General features: G+C 45.8%; 1 protein-coding gene across 6 annotated transcripts in view; it reads left to right on the forward strand.

Annotated features, from left to right (window-relative positions):
• Window positions 1–24,309, forward strand: part of Myo5b (myosin Vb) — a 303,903-nt gene that overhangs the window by 145,292 nt on the left and 134,302 nt on the right. For all 6 annotated transcript variants that reach the window (XM_087592156.1, XM_087592152.1, XM_087592157.1 and 3 more), the window contains 1 exon segment: window positions 16,197–16,353. In XM_087592156.1, the coding sequence (XP_087448282.1) occupies window positions 16,197–16,353 (157 nt within the window).

Here is a 24,309-nt window from a genome sequence, read left to right on the forward strand (position 1 = left end):
ATAAATTTGCTGGCTTCTCAGAAAATTGGGAATAGTTCTACCTCAAGACCCAGCACATACCCAAAAGATGCTCCACCATCCCACAAGGACATTTGCTCAAGTATGTTCAAAGCAGCTTTATTCGTAGTAGCCAGAAACTGGAGACAACCTAGATGTCCCTTAACTAAAGAATGACCAAAGGAAATGTGGTGCATTTATACAATGGAACACTATTCAGCTATTAAAAAACAGAATTATCATGAACTTTACAGGCAGGTGGATGGGACTAGAAAAGATCATCCTGAGTGAGGGAACCAAGACTCAGAAAAATATGCCTGGTATGTACTCACTTCTAAGTGGATATTAGCCATAAAATTAAATTAAATTAAATTAAATTAGCCATGCTGTAATCCACAGACCCAAAGAAACTAAGGAGGGTTGTAAGGAGGATGATTAAATCTCACTCAGAAGGAGAAATAAAAAAAAAATCGGCAGTCAGTTTTAAGATAAATAATTTCAGTCTCTGTAAATGCTGACAGGAATGAGCCAGCGGGGAGGGGGATGTGGGGGTGTCTCGAGGTCCCCGCCCCTAGCTGAGGAACTACTGCCAGTTGGTGGCTACAGAAGGACAGAGTCACTTTGCTTTAGAAGCCTGGCCACAGAGAGGTAAGCGACCCCATGCCTGTGCAGACATGGGCAGACTCCGAGGGTTAAAATACAAATGGACAAATAAATATAAGAGGAGGACAAAGGTTTATTACCCCCCCCGGGTGTGATGTAAAATGAGAACTGCCTCTGATCTTGCAGCCGGTGTAGGAAGGTTAGGTCAGCAGACCAGGAGTTGAGGAAAGGTTTCAGGATCCCCCCCGTACCCCCATTGATTGCTAAGCTCTGTTGGACTCTTAGTATATGTCAGACAATGAGATGCACATAAATAATGGGTGGACATTACATTCCTTGTGATGTCGATGTCTCCTATAAGTCCCTGGTTTGGACAGGAATAAATCACACACATTTAAAGAAAGGAAAGTCTGCAGCTGAATGGCGCGATTGGAGAAGCTGCCACACAGTGGATGCTAAGGTGGCCTCGTGCCCAGCGAAGGGGTTGTATCTTAAGGGGTGGGTATCTGAGGGATGGGGCGAAGGATCTTCTGAGAGCCTGTGGCAGATGAGCTTCGCGTGGGGTCATTGGGGTCATATCCCAGGGACCTGTCACGCCTGCTCTGGACAGGGATGGAATGGGAGTGAACTTTGCTTCTCCCCTTACTGACTTAAACTTGTCACAGGTGGGGTAGAGGGACCCTGCAGGGAGAAGATGGATAGAGTCAGAGGGTTGGGCAGCTGCAAAGCTTCTTAGAGGGTTACTGGGGAGGTGATGAGGTGCTGGGGGTGAAAGGGCATTTCCTGGACTCCATATTGAATACATGTGGACTCCTGATGGAACATATTCTTCATGGACCAAAGTAGCCCATGTCCATCAACTGAAATGAGTTAACAAGATACAATTGTCAGGTAAGAGACCCCTTGTCCAGTGTTCCTGCTCAGCTTCAAGAGAAAGAGAACCCATGGACAGAGTCACACCCCAGGGCTGCTCACTGTTGCCTCAATAGGAACTGAGGTGATCCTTAAGCCCAGTGCACTTAATGTGTGTCCAAGATGGACAAGACTTCAAACCATTATGGGGAATTAGTTTGTAGAGCAGTTTTCAGTGAAACAATTAAAAGGCTGACCTCCAAGAGCCTGGACCATAGGGCAAGAGAGTTGTGGTGAGTGGAGTAAATCCAAAACCTAGGATTGTGTTTTATGGAATGCTCTAGTGTTGCTGGTACTGTACTGAAACACCATGACCAAAGGCAAACTGGGGAGAAATGGGTGTATTTGGCTTACACCCCCACATCATCATGCCTCATCAAAGGAGGCGGAAGCCTGGAGACAGGAGCTGATGCAGAGGCCAGGGAGGAGTGCTGCTTACTGGTTTGCTCTCCATAGCTTGCTCAGCCTTCTTTCTTAGAGAACCCAAGACCAGCTCAATGGTGATCCTACCCACAGTGGGCTGGGCCTTTCCCCAGAAATCACTAGATAAGAAAATGTCCTACAGGTTTGCCTATAGCTCCATGTTATGAAATCACTTTCTAGTTGAGGTTCTTTCCTCTCAGATGATGATAGCTTGTGTCAGGTAGATCTGGTAACTAGTCATTACAGTGGACCCCAAGGGAGATGGAAGCATTCACCCAACCGAAACCCACCTACAAATCCATCACTATTCATCGTTGCCCAAAGTGGAAATAACCCATGCCCATCAGCTGAAAATGAATTAACAAGATACAAGCTACCGATACCTTGGAAGATTATATTAGAGGTTTACGGAAGTGCTGACAGAACGTGGAGGAACCTTGAAAACACTGCACTGAGAGAAACTAGTTGGTCACAGAAGGCAACATACTATATGTCATTTACATAAAATGTCCTGAATACATAAATCTGTAGAGGCAGAAAGTTCATCAGGGTAGGTAGGGTATGAAGACTACGGGGGAGGGGAGGTGTGGGGGGGGCAGTGGGAAGCAGCTGATAACACACAAGGGTTTCTTCGGAGTCGTGGAAATGTTAATAGCTATTCTTGTGGTTCTTCCACTCTGTCAGCATATGAAGAACCAGTGTATGAATGAGCAAATTCTATGACGCGTGTCATAGCTCCAAAACCATCCATGACCCTGTATTTGCATAGAGTATTTGCATCGGGAAATGGGGAGCAACCTTGGAAGGTTTCATTTGAGGCCTCAGGAGGTGAGGTTCAGATCGGTTGGACAGAGGCGGAAGCAGGGTGCGAATGATTTTAAATTGCAAAGACTTCCACCCAAGACTTGTTTGGATTTCTTCTAGGCAACTAGGACTAGAGGCAATCCTGACGTTCCCCAAGAATTGTGATATATTCCGGATTGATTGATCGATCCATACCAGGGCAGGGCGGGCAGAAACACCCTTGAGAGAGCTGCCTACCAGGCCACACACACTGCTTAGCACGGAACGGTGACATCTGAAAGAGCCATTTGCTCATGTCAGTGATGAGGAAAGAACAGGCCTGTGAGCCCCGTGAGAATGGGTACCAGGCTTCCTTCTGTGTGTCCTCAGAGCATGTGGCTGTGACTGCTGGACAGCCTGGTTGTCCTTACTCTGTGTCAGTAGAATTTTTTGCTGTTCAGAACTCCAGGATCTTGGCTGAATCACATTAAAGGACCACTGAAGACACTTACACGTACAATTTCAGGTTTCACAAATGATTATCACTACAAATAGTTATTAAAGAAAAACCTAAAATGGCTTAAAAAACTCAAAACAAACCTGGGATGTTTGAAGATTTCCTTAACCATACTCTATTACACACAGTCCCCCAAAGTGTGCAATGCCAGTACCTCAAATTTCCCTCCCAAAGGAGTAGTCAGTTATACCTGCATTAAAACAACCACTCCACTAATGGGAGCTACTGCTTAATAGCCCAAAAGGAAGGAAGTTTACTATTTTAGAAGAGTTCTTTCTGTACCTCAGAGCACAGGGTAGATAAATATTTGCATTTTTTCTTTGCCAAATCTCCTTCTAGGAAGAAACAAACATCCAAGTCTGGTTCTGTGTACAGCAAATTCCTGCCTCTAGATCTCTCCTCCTCCTATGTAAACTTCTAACTTTCTGCCAACATCAATCTTCCTGCTGTCAACATTTGGACAGTTAATGGCTCTTGATTCAGGAAACATTTATCTGCAGCTTTGGTCCTCTTGGGTACCCCCTTTTTCTGAACCTTCAGGCCATTGATGGTCTCTGTATTGGGAACACAAGGCCCTGCTTTGTTCAGGGGTGGTATTCCCAGGCTTCATTACAAAACTAGGATACAACTCAGCCCAAAGGTAAAAAGAATTCCCAAGTGGTTGGAGCAGCTGAGCCCTTGCCCACGCCCACGCTCGAGAGTATGTTTGTCGGTGTTTAGATAAAACAAACATACTTCCCGCCTCACAGAGCCATGGAAGGCGAAACACAAGTCAACACGTGTATTCTTGGCAACATCTCCACCCAACATGGGAGAGGTGGAGGACCACCCCTTCTTCCCCCCGCAACTCTGGACTTCAGGGGTCCTGGCGCCCGATATGTCAACTACATACATCCCCTCGGGATTCCAGTGCCATTCATTTCCAGTGCCTACCTCCTAACTGGTGGTGTGAGGAGGGTCAATCCCCTTTCCTCTACGGCTGTTCCCTAGGCCTCTGTGCTCAGGTGGACTTAGATCAAGGACAAAGGCAACACACACCTGTGGCTGCCCAAGATGCTCTGAGGAGACTGTGGCGGTCTGGGATTCTGCTGCTGCAAATGTCTGCAAGCCCAGGCCTGTTCTATCCTCTGCCATGCTGCCCCCTAATTAAGGAATTTGGGGAGTCCTTAGGGCTTGGCTTTACAGTTGAAACCAAGGCACAAATAAGTGACCTAATTTACCCAAATGTTCCTCTAAATTCTCTGAAAGAAGGCCCTTGTATCCCCATTAATGTCAGTGACAGTGACTGGTTGGGTTTTTGTGGACCCCCTACCCTTGTGGTCTTGTCCATTTTCCCTGTAGTTCTGAGGCATTCTCCAGCAGAGGTTTACCAACCGCTGTCCTTTCTGCAGACTCCTCTCTCATCCATGCGCTGAGACACATGTGCTCAGGCTCTTCATACCTTCAGGCTGTGACACATGTGCTCTGCCCTTGCTGCTCTTTTCCACAGAACATCTGAAGAGATAAACTGGATGAACTGACTAACATCTAGTTGCTTGGTCCAGGAAAACCATCTATCTTGTCCCAGGGCAACTGGTCCTTGAAGCTGTGAAAAGCGTCCCTGCCACATACCCTTCTGGGTTTGGTAGTGGATGGGGAAGTAGCAACAGGATCTTGCCCCCCCCCCAAAAAAAATTCATTAAAGTTTTGTTCTGAAAAGAGAGTGAAGGAATTGAGGCTTTAAATGGGGGAAGAATAGATATGGTGAATTTGGATGTTTTATTACCCCTACTCCATTTTCTTCCTAACTCCTGTCTGTCTGTCTGTCTGTCTGTCTGTCTGTCTGTCTGTCTCTCTCTCTCTCTGCGTGTGTGTGTGTGTGTGTGTGTGTGTGTGTGTGTGTGTATGCACGCACACTTGCACATGCAGGCACTCATATGTACCATAAAAGAATTTGAGAGAGGCCAGGAAGGTAAGCCATGAACAGGAAACACCGTTGGCTATTGGCAAGATCATGATTACACTCCCACCCAGCAGAGTATTGACAGATTTCGTTTTACTTTGACTAATGTCTGGTTTTTGCCAGAGGCCACTAGCATGAAGTTCAGCCCTTGGCCTAAGTATGGTATTCTCTTGTCTTCGTCACCTTACAACCTCAGATAGTTCTGGGTGGAGGGGGTGCTGTGAAGAATGGAGAGAGGGAGGTGGCTCTCCTCAACAGCGTGTTCCAGATGGGACCCACCAGATACTATCCAGATCTTGTGTGGGCAAGAAAGGAGAACCTTATTTTTGGTTTTGTTAGATGGGTGTCTGAGAGTCAGGAAGTTTTCCATCTAGCCTAATGAATGATTGATTTCTGTTGCTGGGTCTCTTCAGCTCACTACAGTGAGCCTCTTGAGGACTTAAATGACTCTAGGGATCCTATGGATTGAATTATTTGTGACCTGGGATCCATAGTCTAGGGATGTTGTACCAAAGAGACCAGGGAATAAGTGAGCTCTGTCGATGAACAGCACTGATATACGTGGCTTCTGCGCCTGTTTCGAGCTCTGCCATTGCATGAATTATCAACTGGGCCTTCAGGCTGATTGCATCTGCTTGAATACCTCAGTGAGAAGCAGGCATTTCACAGAGACGCCACTCCAGGCGTAGTGGAAGGATCTTGGCATGGTGGGAGGAAAGAATGCTAGACTTAAGGTGTCTGACTTGGGTTCTACAACTTTGTGTGGTGCTCGCTCTCTCTCTCTCTCTCTCTCTCTCTCTCTCTCTCTCTCTCTCTCTCTTTCTCTCTCTCTCTTTTTTTTTCACTTGGAAGTAGAAAAAGAGGCAGTTGTAAGAGAAGACCCCCGGAGGGAAAGATGTCCACTTTTAGGAGAATTTTCAGCAAGGTGTTCCAAAGATGATTTTTACATTGAGCCTCAAAGAGAGAGCAGGGGACAGAGATAGTGAAGGGAGAATTTTCACAGGAAGATGTAAGAAGAAAGTATGAGCTGAATGACAAGCACCAGTAGTCCTGTTTGGTTGGAACAGAAGCGTCTGTGTTACTCAGAATAGACCACAGGCCCCTTGTGAGTGATACGCACTGGTACTAGTTCTTAGGTGATGAATGAAGCTTGCCTGGTCAGGTCCATGCCTGGTCTCTGGGTCTTTATGTCTCCTCATTCTACCCTGGACTTCCCAAGCCTTACATCCCACAGGGCATTCCCTGGGTTCTCACACTCTGTGCACCTTGCTGCAGACAGCCTTGTATGTTAGTCTGAACATGGGATCTTCAGGTCTCTGCTGAGGCTCCACAGCACAGACCACAGTGGAATCCTGAGCCAGATCCACCCTACAGGCAGACTGAGCCACCCAAACTGAGCTGTCCTTTGACGTGGTCAGATGAGATCCTTCCTCGTGCCACAGTCGCTCTCACTGGTTGCTCCTGGGCTAATGCTAATATGCTAATGGTAACCAAAGTGAGAGGGCACGCGACGTGTTGAAGCTGGGGCTGAAGCTGGAGAAAATGAATTCCTGGACTAAAAGCTTGTTAGCTAATGTATAACCCGTGGTCAGTGAGGACATGGTTCCTCTCTTGGGGTCTTGGCTACTTGATGTAAGAGAAGAAAGCAGTTCATTCCATTGTCTTTCAGCCCCTAGTTCTGTGTTCTCTGAGAATCCTGCGACACCTCAGTTGACCTCAAGCCTCAGCTGAAGGGAGGGAGATATAGTGCATTGGCAGTCTTCTAGCAGAGCATGGAAACCATGTGGACTCCTGACTTCTTCCTGCAGGCCTTGCAGAAGTTCCACCAGCCTCACTAGCTTACTTTTTCTCCAGAAGAGTGGAGTTATTCACCGTCCATCACGTACCATCTCCAGTATCCCTTGATACCTTAGTTCCCAAACCCATAATTGAAACACACTCAGATCTGTTAGGTCAATGAGAAACTGAGGTTCAAAATACTTGTTCAGCATGAGACTTGCTGTTTCTCTTCTGAGTGTTTCCTTAGAAGCTAATTACTTTCTTGAGACCTTTTATTTTATCTGCCTCTAAAGCACTCAAGAGGTTTTGGACTCGAAAGCTGTGTCGTGGGTGAGAGCCCCAAGGCAAGTATATAACATCTGTTCCTGGAGAGAGAAATCTAGTGCATTTTAAATATTCTATAGGCAACGAAAATGATGGAACATTTATCTTTGCATCTGAATGAAGCCTACAGCAGCTACATTAAGCCCTACAGTGTATCGGGCTTAATGCTCTTCATAATCATGCACTTCGCCGTTTAGGCATAGATAGCAAAGAGCTGACATGAATGGGTGTAATTAGTAGAGCTTTTCCATAGCCAAGCAATATTTGAGGGTTCTCTTTTTTTTTTCCACCCCTAGTATCTATTCATCCATCATGAGATATCTGAGTGCCGACGGTGCACTAGACATGGAGTAGGTGGTTCTCAAATGGGCCTTTGTTCTCAGTTCCATTTAACCATCATGTGTCCTGAACAGGCCTTTTAAGCTCCTGACACCACCATAAACGCATAAACACAGGCTCTCTTCAGCAAGCCCTATGGCCTGTGGAGTAGACACCCACGGCATAGTTAGCTTCAGGCTGGGTTACAAGTTGTGCCACCACACCTGGTTACATTCGAACTCTGAAACCCAATGATATAAATCCAGTTAATGAGGAAGCTGCTTGATTTTTTTTTTTTCTAAGTGAGCAGTGAGAGCTTAGAAAGAAAAGCAGTGGCACCTGTTGACGGTAGCTGGGAAGAGCAGTTACTGTGCTTTCCCACTAAGGGCTGTTTAGTCTCTTCAAGCTGGGTTTTAAGCTGTGTGAGTTACATTGTATACAGGCTACCATGGACAATAAAGAAGTTAAACTGTGTCTGAATTGTTTCACTTGCCTTAGCGTTCACATGGTAGCTAATTTAACAAAGCTCTAGTGGTAAAGTAGTTCCTAACCCCAAGGCACAACAGTGGAGTCTCTTGTGGAATTTAAAATCCATCCCCAGGTTCCAACCTACAGACTGTGATTCTGCTGGTCTGATGTAAGGACCATCATAAGGACCAATGTGTTGGCCTTGTACACCCAGGTTGGAGAATCTTAGAAGTGTGTCTAGCCTTTGGACTATAAAGTATGCCATTATCAATTACGAAGCTCATACTTAATCAAGTTGTTGGGGTTTGTTCCTCCTCCTCCTCTTCCTCCTCCTCCTCCTCCTCTTCCTCCTCCTCCTCCTCCTCCTGTTGTTGTTGTTGGAAAAAAGAAATCTCAAAATAGTTTAAGTAAGTTTCCAATGGCGTGACAGGCTGCATTCATAACTATCATGGACAGACTACAACTTAGATTTACCTGCTTGTAAGCAAATTCATTTTCTTTGTAGTTGTCAGAGGCCATGCTCTGGCTTCTGCTCTCTGAATGTTCTGGATGTTGTGTTTCTCCATGACCATTGTCTGTGTTCCCCCACTGTTTGTACCCACTCATCACCTCTGCCTAGGAATAGAATATGAAGAATCAGAGTACTAAAGATGTCTCAAACAGGGGTGCACTGACGAGGGCCTGGACACATTCAGATGAGTTTTTAGAAATATTTCCCCAGAAACAGTGAGGGGGGGTGGACTAAGGGCATGAATAACATTGACAAGGATGACTCATGCCATGATGGGGCATAAAAGACAGAAGATGGAGAGTAGAGCCAAGAGGATGTGTTCTAAATATACCAAGGCAACACAGCCATCCAGATTTCATGTAAGGAGAAAGAGAGGTCCCAAGAATCCCCTGTTATTTCTGCCTTGGGAAGTCAAGGAGATGAACAGAAGGGTTAGGGAACTGAAGAATTCTTCTCTGGACATGGAACCTTTGGGTGTCTCCACATCCAATTGCCCAGAAGACAGGTATAAGACAGGTGTAACTCTCGGGACAGCTCTGGGCTAGAAAGTGGGTTAGTTTCATATCCTATTGCTGTGATAAAATATCCTGATACACTTAGGGGGAAGAGGAATTATTTCTGCTTACAATTCTACATTGTAGCCCATCATGGTCAGGGAAGTTCAGGCAAGAACTTGAGGCTGGTAATCACAGCACATCCAAGAACAAAGAGAATAGATTCATTCATTTTCATTTACTTTCTTGTACTCAGCTTGATTTTTTTCCACTCTTATATAGTTCAGGACACCCTATCTAGGGAGTGGTGCTACCCACAGTGGACTGGGTCTTTCTATGTCAATTAACTTAAGACAATCCCTCACTGGCATGTCCACAAGGCAAGGCAATAGAGATAGCCCTTCACTGAGACTCTCGTGGTAGCTGGGATCTGAGAAGCATAGCTTGTAGGTGACAGACTCATGGAAAAAAGGTAAGCTTCCCTAAGGGATCACCTGGAGAAGGGAAGAGTGATGTTGCAATTTACCTTCAGGGAAGCCCTAAATTTAGAAGACGGGGGATAAAGCAATCTGTAGGAAATGAAAACTCCTGTATTTTATGCCAGGTCAAAGGAAGAACTTGTGTTTTAGGTGAATTTCTTAAGTTTTCCAGATCCCAACTGAATAGCTAGTTAAGCAGAGGTTCTTTTGTTCTTTGCTCATATCGTTCCTTGCAAACCAGTTCCAGGACCAAATGAAATAGCCACACTTAATACATATATGTGTCACCATCACCACCAGCTAGCGACACAAACCACAACACACCTGTAAAGCCCAAAGTCGCAGAAAGCATTTCCCCTGTTGCCCCAAAGGATTTTAGTTTCAAACAGAGAAGGCACCACAGAACTCAGTGACTACCTAGGTCTGCAGCCGCATGATAGAGGATCCCAGGAGGCAGTGGGAATTGTCATTCAGGCCGTTGCTCTATGAGCAAAGATGGTATCAGTTCCCACTCATGGGGGAGGGGATGCTGGCCCTCAGTCTGTCCTTGCTTATATGTTGAGAAGGTAGACTGAGTGGGGCATTCAGGGATTCTTTCTCTCAGATGCGGTACAAACAGACCCACTGGGAACAGCACTACCCAATACAAGTTGTATTGCTTTCATGTATGTATCATACTACACACATGTGGTTCTATAAACAGCTCCCGGCTCCTAGCACCTCTGTGAAACAGATGTGGGAAATGCACATATCCTTTACACAGAAGTCCATTTTCATCTTACCATGTAAACACTTGAGACTCTGGCTGCTAAGCACAAATTATGCAGCTTTCTCTGTGTATTTATGACAGGTTTCTGAACGGCTTGAGTTGAGTTCTGGGCCTTTGAAGGGAGTGGAGGGAAGGGGAGGGCTTGGCAGGATGCCAGGACCCAGTGGCCGACGTAATTGGAAAAAGCCTATTGTCATCCCCACCCCTGGAACCTGAGGTCTGCAGGGGCCCTCATACAGTGCCCTTCCTTCAGATATCCTGCTGCAGCATGCTCTTACCTCTATCAGGCCTGGCTCTTTTGTTGTACCTCAAATGTTTTGCTTGCATTCATAGGCCCAGATTTCTCTCGTAGCAACAATGTCTTTTATGTAGCTCCTGGTCTCGGGACAGAGCTCCATTGCGTTAAAGTGACTGTAAATGTGCGACTCTTGGGTCACACCTTAGTCAGCCTCCCTGAAGTTTTCCTGTATACTTCACCTAACTTTACCTCCAGCCTAACTTTCCTCTCCCTAGCTTGCCCTCTCTGCCCTGTTACCACTCCTCTCTGTTTTTATTGCTTTATATTAATACGGGTTTGATACTCCCATCTCAGGTTGTTTCGTTTTGTTTCAATTTATTAAAACAGACAGGATACAATGTTGCCGTTTTGAAACAGTCATCCTTTCCAAGTTTCTCTGTGACTTTTCCCAGTCTCCCAGCAAGCACCTCTGTCCATGGTGCTGACCCAGATGGCTTTGTTGAACAGTTTGTTCCTGTTCTCTAGCATGATGGCTTCCCACTGCTGCCACAGTAGATGTTCTTTGTATCAGTGGTGGTGTTGACAATGTAATTAGAGAGTAGACAGCAAGGAAGAGTAGATTGATTATCCCGGGGTAAATAGAATATTTCCTGACACTCCTGTTCCCGGATGATTTGTCACTATCGAGAAAAGAATAGAATGGCTGAACACCATGTCAGACCTGATGAGTCCTCTCTGTGCTTCCGCAAAATGAGATGTCCTCTCACTCCTGATTTACAAGTAGGCTGGGTACTAGGAGCCTAAGCATGTGACATTCTCACTTCATCTTCTCACAGAGATTCTAGTTCAGAGATTCAGATCTGTGCCTGTCTGAGACTCCACACAGTTAGCCCCATTCTTGCCATAGGTGACCCATGAGGGCAGGGTCACCAGATTGGTTTTACAGGAAGGAAGCTTCAATATATATATATATATATATATATATATATATATATATATATATATATATCCACTATATATATGAGCATGGCTATACTCATAGCACAGTTCAGGTGCTGGACTATCCATCCAAAACCTTTTATCTGATACTCTTAATCATGAGACTTGGGCTTTAGGGCATTAGATCAATGATTAACACCTTAGTAAAATTGTGGAGTAAGTGTTTTGATGTCACAGTGTTTGGGCAGAGAAGTTGACAGTGAGCCAATCAGTGCTGAGGATGCCTGACTTGTATTTCACCTTATATCAGGGCTAGATTTGCTAACACTGCTCCATTATTCTAGAAAGGAATGGTCATAAAGAAGGGTCAGCGTAGAGCAGGGAAGGTTGAACAGGGCAGAAACGTGCGTTCTTTCTTTCTAGCTCAGGCACCGTGAGCACATTTCTTGGACCTGCTCAGCTTCTGACTTCTCTTAAGATACAAAGACTGAGACCTGTTGATTTTATGACCACTGAGTGTGAAGTACATGACTAAGGGCTTTGCAAACACCCAGGCATGGTATAAATAGGCCAGTAATTAAATTAAAAAGCAGTTGTACATGAGACATTATGAGGCATGAGATGACTGAGTACCGGGCATTACTCTGAAATGAACAGTGGGTAATTGGTTTGGTCGGGATGACTCCCACGGGCCTTTGTTGAAGAAACTTCAGGTAGAGGGAGTACCCCAAATGCAGTCCTGGGTAGGGGTACACAATGCAAAGACTAAGTGGTCAATGTGGCTGACTCAGGAAACCATCATATAATCTTGTAGTGGATATGCAGTGCACAGAGTTTCCTTTGTAACATGATCAAGTGACTTACAGAGCCTGTCAGAACCGGGGCTCAACATACTCAACACTCTCGGTAGAATCCACCAAACTCGTTAATGGCCTTACTCATTAATGGTGTTATATGTCGTAGCGGGGTCCAAATGCCTGGACTCGATCTGATAAGGAGCTGATAGCTATTTAACGTTTTGAAAAGGGAAAATGTGATTAGAGCATCGATTTAGAAAGTTAATCTGGCAAGGGTATAAGGATATATTAGAGACTTCAGTACAAATTCAAGGCACCAATCAGAACAGCTTAGGGCTCAAGGATCTCAGTCTTAAGAGATGCCAAAATGATTGGCTAAGTTACCAACCATGTGCAAAGCCAGACAGCCAATCAGTAGTAGGATAGAGTTCCAACTCAATCGGCTTTAATGTCTGTATCCTGGACTCTGTCTGGTTCTGAGTCAGGAGGACAGCTAACATGGGAAGAACAACATGGAAGGTTGCCCCATCACTCCATGGGTGGACACACGGTAGTGTACATACCTCACAGGCTTCTCCAAAGGAATTTAGTGGTCTAAGAAGTCGGTTTATCTGACTTGAGCCTACATGGAAGAACCTGTCCTTATTTATAGTCACTAATTAATTACTTCTAGCAGTAAAAAGATTAATCAGTTACTTCCAGCAGTAAAAAGACCCCTAACCAAAAATGTTATGTGTGTACATATAGATACATATATGTATGTGTGTATTTGTGTTTATGTGTATGTATGCATGTCTGTGTTTGTGTGGATGCATATGTATATGTGTATGTGCATGCGTGTATATGTGTGTGTGCATGTGCATATATGTATGTATGTGTGTATTTGTGTGTTTATGTGTATGTATGCATGTGTGTATATGCATGTGTATTGTGTATGTTTATGTGCATGCGTGTATGTATGTATATATGTATGTGTGCATATGTGCATGTGTATATATGTATGTATGTGCATATGTGTGTATGTGTGTATGTGCATTGTGTATATACATGTGTATATATGCGTGTGTGTGTGTGTTTGTGAGTGTATGTGTGTATCTCACTAACTTTGAAGCTCACCCATTGGTTAGATTTGCTGGCCAGCCAGCCTCAGGGTGCTCTTGCCCTTGCTTCCTCAGTGCTGGGTTTACAGGTGCACACACTGAATTCCGTCTTTTATGTGCCTAACAAGGATCTAAACTTGGGTCCTCCGCTTGTGCAGTGAGCATTCTATTGACTGAGCCTTGTTGCCGGAACAATGCAAAGAGTTTTAAAGTCAAGGATAGAGAGCTGTGATGCTGATGAACTCCTGGCTCTGTCTTTGCCTCCTCACCCCGCTGGGTTTGATGATTTCACTCCTTTAATCTTTTTTCTTTTGCTTTTTTTTTCGTTTGTTTTTTGTTTTGTTTGTGACACTTAACACATGAAGTAGCCCCTTTGTTTTTCCTTCTTGGCCACTTACCTTTGGCCTAGGCCGCCCATCTCCTAAAGCGCCCCACCTCTTGTGTGCACCTCACCTCTTGCGTGCACCATCGCCTTCTCTGAGCAGCACATGCTCGGTTGTCCTCAGTGTTGTGCACCCTGACACTGGGAGTGGAAAGCGATAAGAATCCCTGCTTTCTGCCTCATTTGTCTTTGTCAAGGAAGATGTTTTACCCAGATCCCTTTGCTGTTCAATTTCCTGTGTGAGCTGTGCTATAGCAGGAAGCATGGGGCACGGACGAGCTATTGCATTCTGTGTGTTGCTCCCCCGGATCCTTGTTAAATGGAACAGTGTGTACCTCTTCATTCCAAGTGGCTCTCTGCTGAGGACCAAGGGTCAGTACATCCTGCATTCATCCTCTTATTATGGAATGAAAGCTGAGCAAAGCTCCCAAGTCTTGGACTGCCCGGTCTGATTCTTGTCATACACACAGGTAGCTCTCAAGGTAACACCAGAGAGGAGAGGTGGCCCAAGTCATACAGAAATGACTGTTGCCAAGGTGAAGCCAGGCTGTGCTCCCAGTCATCTTGCTTAGACCTAAGGACCTGATGACAATCGTATTGAGAGCAGAGGTAGCAGGTGACACCTGACATTGTCTCTAAGGTCCAGTAGATATAACGTAAAGCAAAAAGACAAACAGCAAATGGATGGAAATGGGGCTGGACAGATGACTCGGCATCTAAGAGCACTGGCTGCTCTTGCAGAAGACCTGGATTTGGTTCCCAGCACCCATATGGTGACTCACGAACATCTGTCACTCCAGTTCTAGATCCTCTTCTGGCACAAGACACACACATTGTAAAAACATACATAAAACCAGAAAACATCCACAATAGGTAAGTTGAATGAATACATACATACATACATACATACATACATACATACATACATACATAAATGGGAAAGAGCCTGTTTGAAGGCTACCTTTTAGTGTTATGGGAGCAAGGAGAAAAGAAATGGGCTCCAATAAGAGCGAAATAGCTTAGAACAGAGAGGGATCTTAGAAAGCTGTGGGAAATGTTACCACCCAGGGACTAGGAAGAAATCCCCGAAGGTTTTCACATAATGGGCTGGGTAGCCAGTTTTAGGATACATGTATTCACCTGCATCTGCTTTCTATCCAGAGCCCCTTGGCTCCCTTTCTGAGTATCCGTTTCTGTGAGCTGAGACCTCAGCGTTCTATGTTCGTGGGGACTGAGTGGATCCGGTTTATCCCACTCCCTACTCCAGATCCTTCACACGACTCTTCCAAGCGCTCACACCTCCCTCTGGCCTCTTCTGTCCACTCCCTCTGTCTCTCTCCAGCAGGACAGGTTCCTTTATGTCATCATCCCTTGTCTGGTTTCTCCGCATTGGCCCTGACCTGAAAACAGCTGGTGTTCTGTGTTTTTGGTTTATGTGTTGCACTCATGCTAATAGTACTAGCGAGGCAGGGTAGCCGATCATGGAAGCCTCTCAGTTACTCTGTTCCCACTCTGCCTAGGACACCATGGGAGCTGGCACCAGGAATCCTGAGTTTTAAGCATGCTTCCATTTGGGATAGGAGGGGATTAGCCCCACTGAGCCCTAAGCTGATTATAGCTCACTAATTGACGTCAGGTACATATGTGGTACCAGGCACTGTTGTCAGGACTGACAACTGGAAGTAGAATGTCAGCCTTCCTTGTGGTTTTGTGAACTGAAGGGTCAAGTTCACCACCGTAAGCAATTTCTTACCCTCAACTGAGTCCCAAATGTTTGCCATTCCTCTGTGCTTTGAATAGCTCTGTTCTTGGGGTGGGGGCAAGAAGGGGATGTACCTTTCATTTCTTACGTCTTCCTGTGTTGTCTTTTAAAAGAATAACTGTAGTCATTTATCCTGTGTGAGGTATCCTCTTTTCCTAACTTGAGTTTAGTCTCTCATCCTGTTTATTGAGATGAAGGTAGCCGCATACCCTTTGTGCAATACATCTGTATAAACAATGTATTCCACAGTGTATTTATACAATGTATAAATCCATGCAATCAGCATGCTTGATACAAGAGAAGACCCTTTTATCAGAATTCAGTGGCACGGAGTATGCCTGTTGGAGGAACAAAGACAAAAGGATGTATATGTTCTTAGGAGAATAGGCACCGTCTTCCTATTTGTAGAGTAAGCCACGGATACACCATTCTTCCACTCAGCGATGGAAGGCCCGTGCTGTTTGAAAACCCTGCTCCAATCTGCTTCCTTCATTCCCATTTTCAGAGTTTATGTAGGCCTGTGAGCAAAGGCAGACTTTACAGTTATTCACATTTATCCCCAGGAGATGCCTTTTACCAGGTTGGCCCACATCAGAGTTCCTGGCAGGCAGCAGCACCTTGCCATGGCCAGTGACTGACCAGAGCTCTTTCCCTTCCAGAGATGAAAAGAACCAATCCATCATAGTCAGCGGAGAGTCTGGAGCAGGGAAGACCGTGTCAGCCAAGTATGCCATGCGCTATTTTGCCACAGTTGGGGGCTCAGCCAGTGATACCAACATCGAAGAGAAGGTCCTGGCTTCCAGTCCCATCATGGAGGTAAAGCGTTCCCGGGGAATCTCGGGGTTGAATGTGGTATGGGCAATGAAGAGAATCTTTGCAGCAGCTCACTTAGGCAGCACTGACACTCTGCCTCGATCAGGAGAGAGACGGTAGAGACGCCTCTGAAACTCCAGATCAAAGATAATCTCACCTGGTCGTGTCCTGCAGGATCCCGAGTTAGGTGGAATGGCTTTATGCTCTCTGTCTTTGCCGTAGTAATGGCCCCTTGCCTGCCTGCTGCCACTGCGTATGCTGTAGTAATGGCCCCTCCTGCCTTCTGTATCATTGCTTCCTCCCCTTCTTACTGCTAGCCTGGATCAGAAAAGTAGCATTTCCTCAACCAGTAGATACTGTACAGATCTCTCTGCTTGAGAAGGCGGCTCTCATGCAGACTGAGACCGATGAGTTGAAACTAGTTCCTTTCGTCTCTGTGGAGAAGGTGATAAAGGAGAGGCAGCAAACTTGTGACATCCCCCCTTCTGCTGAAGATCTTTAGAAACCGCTACCTACGATGGAGTAACCAAGGCGTGCATGCCCTGTTTATTTACCCTGTCTGTGTCCTGTCATCAGCTAGGACATTATGACAGGAACCTGGGTTGGCTGGACTTAGAGAACTTGAGCTCAGGCCAAAGTTGTTTCTAAAAATTAGATCTTGGGTGTAGCTAATAATGGTTTAGAGTCAGATCTGTCTGTCTATCTGTCTGTCTATCCATCATCTATCTATCTATCCCTATTCCTCTCCCTCTCTCTCTCTCTCTCTCTCTCTCTCTCTCTCTCTCTCTCTCTCTCTCACTGTCTCTATCATTCCTCTTTGAAGGATTTATTCTGATAGAGTAGAACTAAGTGTCTCCATAGCCTGGTTCACTTCAGTTCTCCCACTGTTTGGGTTTTCCTTCTTTTGCTGGCCAGGAGGCAGATAGAGCTCTTTTTATTTTGTCTGGTAAGTCAGCAGGAATCTGAAGCAAAAACCATAGAAGGATGCTGTTCCCCACCACATGGTTAGCTATCTTTCTTTACACAGTTCCAGGACCGCTTGCCTAAGGAATGGTGCTGCCCAAGGTGGGCTGGGAGGAGACCAGCTGCATCAATTAATCATCAAGACAGTCTGTAGCAGACATGCCCACAGACCAATCTGATCTAGGTAATTCCCGAGTTGAGAATTTCTATTCAAATGACTCCAGGCCATGTTAAGTTGGCAATCAAAGCTAACTACTGTACTCACTCTCGAAGCCAAGGCTCTTTTTCTTACCAAGGTTACACTCAGCTCACTCTTTCTCCAGGCTGGGCAGTCCCTTTGTTCTATTAAGAAAAAGTATAGAAGTGTTATGAAGAGGATGGGGCAAAAACGATGCCCAGCCCAACCAAAAGCCATGCACATTTTGTGCCTTAACCTTCTGGGTGTTAATCCTACTGTCACTAGTTTGACACCTGCAGAAGGGTAATATGGAGCACCAACGGAGAGGAAGTGAAGGTGTTGACAAGCCACAGAGAAGATTTGCAGGGTCATCTGCTGAACTAACATCCTGAAATCTAGAGTCTAAGCATGAAAAGGCTCTGGGGGAAAAAGGGGAGAGAAGGGTACAGAGAGGAGGAAGTAGAAAGCCGATGCTGACAAGAGCATGAACAGACCCTGTGCAAATGTAGAAAATACCTAACAGACCAGCCACAGGAGCCTGAAGGCACTTTAGATGCCAAGGGAAGGATGCATGTGTGTTTTGGTAACTCTGCAAGTGACTATATTGTTGAAAATAGTTTTAATCAAGTTTTATAGAAAAGCAGATTCATTTTGCTTTCTGAGTATGTTGTTAGCACACAGAAAACTTCATTGTTGCGGGATAAGAGCTGTATTGCTAACAGTGTCTCCCTGGTAGACTGATGTGCGGTGAAAACATCTTCCCTGATGGCGTTGAGAGCCGTCCTATGGGTTCCGGGGGTAGAGGTTTCCTGACACTGAGACCCATAGCCACTTGGCACAGATGCCGTGTGGTAAGGAAAACCCCACCCTGTTTGATATTCCTTCCTTTCTGCCACTAATGTGGACTTAGTTTCCTTAAACCTGGAGCCCTACTGGGCACAGCATGTCCGCTTGTCAGGGGGTTTTGGTGATGTTATTGAAGAGCAGAGGTTCTTTTTCTAGTTTGTGAGCCTTCAGATAAGTGATTCTGCCATTTTAGTTTTGTTGAGAGTCGGGGCTTGTTTGTGAAAGTGTAAGGGACACGCTTCCTCGGAACCCTCACATTGAACTTTGCCTGTTCAGAACATCAAATGACGACCTTATTGGGTTTTACAGGGGCTGTCTGGTTTTAGTAATCTATATATGAAGGGTGTTGGAAAGTTAGTTTATCTTCCCCTTATGAAGAGAATCCTTGACAAAGCTGAATGGAGTTTGTCTGGGAAGGAAGCAGAAACAGCCCAGTCGAGCTAACATCTGTTTGTGCCGCATGTCCTCGCCCTGTCAACCCAGACAAGTCATCATAGCCATGGATCTTTCCATTGTTGTGGACCAACACATCTCCTGGACCTTCCATGGTCTCCTTTCTGTCCCTCTGTCCCTCTGCTTTCACCAAAGGCAAGAGTAAATTCAGAGTCTAGGGTCACAGCAGTTTTGGGTTATTTAAGCAAAATTTCTGCCTTTAAAATTGCTTTCCCAGGAAAGCTTTCCTTCCTGCTGAGTGGCAGGAAACTGCCTGTTCTTTAAGAATTCAAAAGCTGGCTTCATTATTTGTATATAAATGAGAACATGGTGCAGTTGAAGGTGCTTTTACCAAGAGAAAGCTACAAGGAGAACGTTCATTTACACAGTGCTTTAGAACCGGTTGGGTGCAGTGGTACACACCTTTATCCCAGCACTTGGGTGACAGAGGCAGGAGGGTGGCAGAGTTGAGGTTGGCCTCAAACTCTATGAGTTTGGCCTCAAGAAGTTTGAGGCCAGCCAGGAGTACGTAGAGAAACCTTGTCTCAAAACTAGAAAAAGAGAAGGAACAGAGAGGGGGGGGGGCGGACAGAGACAGAGAGAAAAAGAAATTGATTACTGTCTGGGAGGCTCGTAAAACTTTGGGCCCTGGACTATACATCTGGAGTTTCTGATTCAAAAGGTCTAGAAAAGAGATCAGTACTCTGGGTCTCTCATGAGCGTCGCTGTGACAGTGATGTTTCTGATCCAGGTACACCATTGTAGAACCATCCACCTGTTATAAAGACGAGGGAGGGACCTCTGACAGTGTGAACAGTGACAGAATCCCTGTGGTTCTGTAGCTAGCTGGCCCTCCACATCCTGATGCAGCTGTCACTCCACAACCTCATGCAACGCCCCCAAGGTTTTCATGGGTATTAGAGCATGAACCTTGTCTCCACGACGTTAAGTTTGGGCAAACTTTCTACCCACAACATGCATTAGTAAGTGGCTTTCCACAATAAACTCTCTTGCCCAACACTTGGTATCCAGTTTAAGCTACTTAATCTAAGACTTCTGGAGTTGCAGAAGAAACCCGTGGGCACTGGCTTTGGTACCCTATGTGTGAGCTAGGCCAGCGCTTTGTAGCTTACACTGTGTTTTCTCTAAACCAGATTGGCTCTCTCCATCGATCAACTTTCAGCACTCAGTTGGTCTTTTAGGCAGATTTCATTGACGTGGATCTTCTTCTAACGGTAAAGCAGTTATTCTTGGCAAAGCAGAGAATTCTCTCTTCGATGCTTGGCGACTGACCCAAGTAAACATTAGTCACACTTGGAGTTCAGCGCAGACGAGACACCTTGTTACTAAATAAGGCAAAAGGCATTTTCCAAAATTTTTATTGTGTAAAATATGCATGAGAAAACATTCCACTTTAGGTATATGATTCAGAAATACCTCACATTGTTTGTGTATCTACTGTTACCATCTGTTTCCAGAACTTTCTCATTACCCCAGTAGAAACCTTGTTCCCCTTGAACAATTACTCATTCCCTTACCTAGACCCTTGGCAAACCGATGTCAACCTCTTGTCTTTGACTCTTATTCCTCTAGGGACTTCCCGTGAATGGCATCATATAATACTGGTCAGTGTGTATCCGGTTAACTTTATTTGGCATAGTGTTTTCAAGGTTCGCCCATATCTTAGCTTTTATCAATATTGGTTCTTTTTATGGCTGTCTATGTAAATTCACCATGATTAGGGTTAGGGTTTAGCCATGTCTCTCCTGACAGGTTCGTGGTTGTTTCTGCCTTTTGCCTTTTGTGAATACTCTCCCTATGGCCATTGATACGGAAGTTATCGGTTTTAGTCCCTGCCCGGGAATACTTATAAATTATGGTGGTTACTAATAATTTAAGTATGCACTGAATTTGTCACAGCCTGAGTAGACTGCTGAGTTCTGTGGGAAGGATGCTTTGGCACACTAGAAACCAAGAGCAACATGCAGCCCCCTAGAAGACCAAGGCGTGTGCACAAGTGCTTGGGTCTGAATGAGGAGTGTAGATATGAACTACCCTCGTCATGATTGTGTACATAACTATTGTCGTTCAGGCCCCAGACATTAACTCTCTGCCTTGTGCAACTTGCTGTACTGGAAACCATGAGCTTACGCACTCAGGGCTCCTCCTTCAATTGTTCGCCATTAGTATGGTATCTCTGGGGGAAGCTTGAATTTGGTTGTGGAGAGGAAGCAGCAGAATTAGGAACCCTGGCTGGGAATCAAGAGTTGCCAACAGAAAGTAAGAAACTTTTGTTCTATCAAAGCTGAGCGTAACTTTTTAGATGTTCCAGGTTTAGCCTTCCTATGTGTCAGGAAGTCAGCTTGTGGCTTCTCCAAGTGTCACTGTTAGAAGCAGCTGATTAGTGGCTATTCCGCACAGGCCCTGGCTCACCCCCAAGGGCATGTCTCCTTGCTTCTGCTGCAGACACTTCCGGGGAGACAGAGAACTGGACATAGTCTGAGCATGCAGAACTATCAGGAGGCCGAGCTGAGTGGCCGCTGTTGATTTATGCGGACTGGAGGCTGGGCTGGGATTGGCTGGGCCAGCTTGGTCTGATTCGTTGGCAGTGCTAGTACGCCCTGACCCCATTCTTCTTAACAGCGTGTGAGCATCGTGGGAGGGATTTAGTCCTAAGTCTGCACTGATTAGGAGAACATTGCTAATCAGGAGACCAGGGTTGGGGCAGGGACAGAACCCAAGTCCAGGCTATGGGATCATGAAAGCAGACGGACAACCCTAAGATCCACTTCCCCTACTGGAAGGAGAAAGGTCGGAGGTACAGTGAACTAAAATGATTTTAAAATGATGAAAAAGAATAATAAAAAACCAGAGGTGTGAGTTTTATGGTTTTTGTCTTCATTGTTTTAAAATGGCTGCAGCTGTAACCGATTTGGGCAGGGATCTGGCTCCTCCATGGCCTACGTCTGTGTTCTCTTACACGGCCTCACATTTAGCCGCCCCAACGTTGTCTCTTTTAGACTCTGCTGCCCCAAGTCCACGCTGTGTTCTCTCCGCTGGGAGGACTCTCCTCTCTGGGATTCACTGCAGTTTTCTCTTCCCCAGCCTTTGCCATTCGGCTGGCAGGCTGTCTGCTCCCTCTCTGCTTCCAGACAAACCCCGTCTGCTTCTCTGCTAGAATTCTCATTGTATTACTGCCTATTACCATACAATTTACATAGGAAAGTCTATTTGAATTTCACATTTCTGTATGCATAAACAGCAAGAACATGCCGTGGTTGTCTGTCTGTCTGCCTGTCTGTGCCAAGGTACCATTCTGTAGCCCTGACTAGCCTGGAACTTGCTGTGGAGACCAGGCTGGCCTTGAACTTACAGAGGTCCAACTGCCTCTGTCTCCCAGGTGCTGAGATTAAAGATATGAACCACCACCCCATCTGCCCTGTGGTGATGAGCATAGTGTCTGTTTTACAAAGCGAGACATTTGAAGTTCATTCGTTAGCAATGGTGACAGTAGATTGTGTTTTATAATCTTCCACAAACTTGTGTTTAGCGTATCCAGTTGTCCTGTTTTAAGAGTGGTGAATTGAGGAAGTGCTGTGTTGCCATTGTTTGTGCAGCACTGTAATAGGCCAGCCCCTGGGCCTCCTATGTCACACTCCCAGGAGGACCACACCATCTCCCTGTTGCTCTTGTGTTGCAGCCACCAGTCATGCTCGGGTCTGTTAATCCATTGGAATTCTAAGATGGCGGCGGTCACACTCAGTCGCCACTCCTGTATTCGCTAGAGGGAAACTCACAAAGAGAGGCTTCACCTAAATGCCCGGCTACTCTAACATGTTAGGGGAGGGATGTGGCTGCCCGGTTCTGTACTTTGAACACACATAGGAAGCCGAGAGCCCATTCGGTGGAGCTCCTTGGGAGCTAGGGACAGGGCTGATAGTTGGCTGTTTGTAGTGTGGTTTGCTCCTGAAGGAAACCTTCCTCCCCTCTTTCGAAATAATCTGAATCTAGACTTGAGAACCCAGATGAATTTAAATCTTGACTGCTTCCTAGTCACATGACCTTGGGCAAATTACTTGCCCTTCACAAGCCTGTCTGTATCCCTGTAAGTAGGTGGAATTGATGGCCGTCTCTCAGAGCCCTTGTCCACTTTAACTGACACAATAAACAGCCCAGGGCCTCGTGTTGGAGACCTGGGAAAGTCTAACTTTTGCCGACATTACAGAGTACCGTCCACTTTTCCATCTTTAAAACGGAGCTGCCTTACTGAAGTGTGACGGTCTGCCACTGTCCCGTGGAGCTTAAGGGTCATTTGAGCTGTTGACTTAGAAGCCCACCAGTGTAACTGTATACCCATCCTTTGCTGGAGGAATGGCAGGGTGTGTGCAGGGCCCAGGAAGATGCATGGTAGGGGATTTCTTCCGGCCTGTGGCATCAGAGAAGGGTTGTCTGCCTGCCCTCAGGTTTGGATTTGAACAAGAAGGGCTGGTAGGCCTGGGGAGCTGTAGGAAGAGAGTCCCAACAAAGGAAACAATGTGGGTGAGTCTTGTGTGACCGTGGAAGCTAACAGGGCTGTTGGAGAACGTGTTCTGGTTTTTAGAGCTGAGGACCAAGTACTAGGCTGGTGGGCTGCTGCTATGGGGTATGCGGCCATCCTGAGGTTCTAAAACTTAAAGGGGAGTAGAAGCCACTGAAGCATTTCACACCAAGAGTTCAATCAGGTTCACATTTTTCACGAATTGTTCTATTAATCAAGAGGAATATTGACTGCAGGATGCAAGGTCAGGCGTAGGAAATGTATAGAGGCAGAGGCAAGTTGACATTATCTAGGTCAGAGACGGTGGTGATGTGGGCCAGGTCCATGCAGTAGGACAGAGAGAAATCAAAGGTGCTTAGTCATGGGACATCACTTTGAAAACTCTGGGGGTGTACATGGATAGACCAGCGCTGGCAGAACCACTTCCCCAGCAAAGACAAAGGAATGCGGCTTCGCTTTGCTCACCGCCAGGGCAGGAGCAGTGCCAGTTGTCCTCACGAAGTGTGAGTGTTAGAAGTCACTCTCGGGTCTGGAAAGCAGTAGAGAGGAGCCTCCAGCTCAGAGGCCAGCTAGTATTTGAAACTAGCAGATAGAAGAACCCGGACTGTTGGTTGGACTTGGCTGGACTGGACTAGAGGGTGGGTTTGGATCTTTCTTTCAACCTCTTGGCACTTCATATTTTCTAGGCCACAAAAAAGTTGCAGTGGGATTTTCCAAGTGTTTTCACTACCTAAAAAAAAAAGTGAATAAACAAAAGATTAAAATAAGGAAAATTCATTATTGGTGCGTTAGTTGTGTGACTCACAGAAACCAAACCATTACAGGACACCAGTTATCTAATGACTGGTTTTAAAGAATAATATGGGTCGGTCGTGATGGCACACAACTTTAATTCCAGAACTCAGGAGGGTTGCTATGTGTCAGAGGCCAGACTGGCCTACAATAGCAAGTTCCAGGCCAGCTGGGGCTATGTAGAGACCTCATCTCAAAAATAAAAATATTT

Source organism: Rattus norvegicus, chromosome 18, assembly GCF_021556685.1.
Source record: "Rattus norvegicus strain SHRSP/BbbUtx chromosome 18, alternate assembly SHRSP_T2T, whole genome shotgun sequence".
NCBI lineage: Eukaryota > Metazoa > Chordata > Mammalia > Rodentia > Muridae > Rattus > Rattus norvegicus.